At 44.4% G+C, this 3,511-nt stretch overlaps 1 protein-coding gene across 12 annotated transcripts in view; it reads left to right on the top strand.

Annotated features, from left to right (window-relative positions):
* RAP1GAP2 (RAP1 GTPase activating protein 2) overlaps positions 1 to 3,511 on the top strand; it is a 234,108-nt gene that overhangs the window by 197,421 nt on the left and 33,176 nt on the right. For all 12 annotated transcript variants that reach the window (XR_001359646.1, XM_014529236.1, XM_014529230.1 and 9 more), the window contains one exon: positions 3,079 to 3,179. Coding sequence is in view for 11 of the 12 variants with exons in the window: in XM_014529236.1 (XP_014384722.1) it covers positions 3,079 to 3,179 (101 nt within the window). In the remaining variant the exon portion in view is untranslated. The remainder of the gene's footprint in view (positions 1 to 3,078; positions 3,180 to 3,511) is intronic.

Below are 3,511 nucleotides of genomic sequence, written 5' to 3'. Positions count from 1 at the left end.
CATCAGCTGCCTGGCTGCCGGCCGCCATCTTGGTTGGCAGTTAATTTGCATATCTCCCTGATTAGCCAATGGGAAGGGTAGCGGAGGTATGGCTAATTACCATGTTTCTCTTTTATTAGATAGGACTAGAGGCCTGTTGCATGAAGAGATTCGTGCAATAGGCCTTCCTTTCCCCTGGCTGCTGGCACTGGTTTGCCTCTGGCACCCGGGGCCCAGGCCTTCCCTCTGGCCGAGTTCTGGCTGGAGCCGGCCCCGGAATGTCAGGCCTCGCTGCTCCACTGGCCCCGGAGCCGTGAGGCCTCGCTGCTCCGCCGGCCCCAGAAACGTCAGGCCTCGCTGCTCTGCCAGCCCTGGGCCATCAGGCTTCGCTCCACCGCTTGGAGCCTACGTATGCAAATTAACCACCATCTTTGTTGGTGGTTAATTTGCATATTGCACTGATTCGCCAATGGGAGGTGTAGCGAAGGTATGGTCAATTACCATGTTTGTCTGTTATTAGATAGGATAGTGCAGTATCACAACTGTGCAATCCATGGGTCTTATTCTGACTTCCCCAGTTTTATATCTACTCATCTGGGGTGTGTGTGTGTGTGTGTGTGTGTGTGTGTGTGTATTTCATTCTATATAATTTTATCACATGTTTAGGTTAGACAGTCAAGATACAGAATTCCATTGCACTTTTTGCTTTTAGGACATCTTGTGTTTTCTTTTTGTAACCACACCAATCTTCCTCCTGCCTCTTATGCTCCCTTCCCCCTCCAGTCTCTAAATCTTGGCAACTACTAATCTGTTCTCCAATTTCTAAAACTTTGTAATTTCCAAAATGTTTTCTGAATTGCATCATACAGTATATAAAGTTTTGGGATTGGCTTTTTTCCACTTGGTGAAATTCATCCAAGTGTTGCAGCATGTCGAGAGTTTATTCTTTTTTATGGCTGAGTAGTATTCCATGGTGTGGGTGTACCACAGTCTTTTTACCCATTCACCCATTGACCAAAAGCTGGGTTGTTTCCAGGTTTTGGGTATTCTGAATAAAGCTGCTTTGAACATTTGTAGACAGGTTTTTATGAGCATAAGTTTTTACTTTTGTAGGATAAATGCCCAGCGGTACAATTGCTGGGTTATACGGTACCTATATGCTTAGTTCTGTAAGAAACTGCCAAACTATTTTTGAGAGTGGTTGTTCCATTTTGCATTCCTACCAGCAATATTTGATTGGTCTGTTATCTCCACATCGTTGGCAGCATTGGGTGTTGTTAGTATTTTTTATTTTGTCTGTTCTGGTAGATGTGCAGTGATACCTCATTATATTTATATCTTATTATTATTTTAATTTGCATTTCTCTAATGGCTGATAATGTTGAACATCTTTTCATATGCTTATTTGCCATCTGTATATCCTCTTAGGTGAAATGATTGTCATGTCTTTTGACTATTTTCTTTTTTTTTATTAGCATAGTAATAGAAACTTCAAAAGGAAAGTTAATCACAGTAGATCCTAATCCTTAAAATAGAAAGCAGAAGTAAGAAGAGGATGCTATTTACAACCACAGTCTTCTGTATCTCTGAACAGTACAGAAAGATTCCAAGAGAAAGATTAAGATGGCTGACTGTTGATTATATTCTAATTGGGTTATTTTTTACTGTTGAGTTAAAATTAAAAAAAAACTTTAAACCTTTATTGAAGTATAATTCAGATACCATATAGTTCACAGTGGTATGTGGATTGTATCTAAATAAAGTGTACAGTTCAGTTGAATATTCACGGAATTATGCAACTATCACCACTATCTAACTCCAGAACATTCCCATCAGCCCCAAAGAAAGTCCACATTCATTAGCAATCACTCTCCATCACCACTCTCTTACCTCCTGGTAACCACCAATCGACTTTCTGTCTCTATGGGTTTCCTGGTCTGGACATTTCATATAAACGGAATCATGACATGCGGCCTTTTGTGTCTGGCGTCTGTCACTTAGCATAATGTTTTCGAGATTCATCCATGTTGTAGCATGAGTCAGCACTTTACGCCTTTTTATGGCTGAAGGATATTCCATTGTATGGACGTACCACATGTTGTTTATTCATTTGTCAGCTGATGGGCATTTCAGCTGTTTCCATTTTGGGGCTTTTATGAAGAATGCTGCTATTAACGTTCCAAGTTTTTGTGTGGACTTGTGTTTTTATGTCTCTTCGATATATTCTTAGGAGTGGAATTGTGGGTCTTATGATAACGCTCTGTTCAGCCTTTTGAGGAACTGCCAGACTTTCCAAAGTGACAGCGCCATTTATATTCCCCCAGCAGCGTATGTGGATTCTGATCTTTCTACATCCTCACCAACACTTGCCTTTCTTTTCTTTTTTTAAAAAAAATATATTTTATTGATTTTTTACAGAGAGGAAGGGAGAGGGATAGAGAGTTAGAAACATCGATGAGAGAGAAACATCGATCAGCTGCCTCCTGCACACCCCCCACTGGGGATGTGCCCGCAACCAAGGCACATGCCCTTGACAGAATCGAACCTGGGACCCCTCAGTCCGCAGGCTGACGCTCTATCCACTGAGCCAAACCAGTCAGGGCATGCCTTTCTTTTTGATCCTAGCCATCAGTGCGTGTAAAGTGGTATCTTCTTGTGGTTTTGGTTGCTATTGAGTTTTAAGAGTTCTTTGTATATTCTAGGTAGGAGTCCTTGGTCAGAAGTCCAGCTATCAGTTTTCACTTACGGATTGGTTTTTGGCACCCTGTCTAAGAGCTCTTTGCTTCAGCTTTGTTTTTTGGTGTATGGGAGGACGCTCGATTAACGGAGCCCCACCAGCCAGGGCTTTTTAGCTTTGCTTTTTGTACTGACCAGCAGCTTGTGTTTGAAGAGAAAGTCCTCATTAACCAGCCCCCCACATCCAGGTCTGTGAGTGAGCCCCAGTCCTTCCTCCAGGCAAGGACAGAGCCACTGGGTGGCGATTGTGGTGGGGGACGGGGACAAAGAGAGAAAGGGACCAGTAACTGGACAACCACGTTCCTTCCTTTGGCACCAGGAAGGCTCTTTCTAACCCCTGCCCCTGGCCTGTTTGTCTTCCAGACCCTGGAGGAGGAGCTGTTTGGGAACAACGAGGAGAGCCCAGCTTTCAGGGAGTTCTTGGACCTGCTGGGGGACACCATCACCCTGCAGGACTTCAAAGGGTAGGTGCTAGCCACGTGATGGCTCCAGCCCCACGGATGAGGACTTGGAGGAAGGGCAAGGGGCGACAGCTGAGTTTCAGGGAGGGCATGTGAGACTTAAAAACATACACAAGAGCCCAGCTGGTGTGGCTCAGCGGTTGAGCATCGACCTATGAACCGGGAGGTCACAGTTTGATTCCCGGTCAGGGTGCATGCCCGGATTGCGGGCTTGATTCAGGAGGCAGCCGATCAATGATTCTCTCTTATCATTGATGTTTCTATCTCTCCCTCTCTCTTGCTCTCTGAAATCAATAAAAATATATAACTCCCCCCCCCCCCCCCCCGGAAACAGG

The sequence above is a fragment of the Myotis brandtii genome, unplaced genomic scaffold (genome assembly GCF_000412655.1).
Source record: "Myotis brandtii unplaced genomic scaffold, ASM41265v1 scaffold1167, whole genome shotgun sequence".
NCBI lineage: Eukaryota > Metazoa > Chordata > Mammalia > Chiroptera > Vespertilionidae > Myotis > Myotis brandtii.
This window is presented reverse-complemented; position numbering and strand designations above follow the sequence as displayed.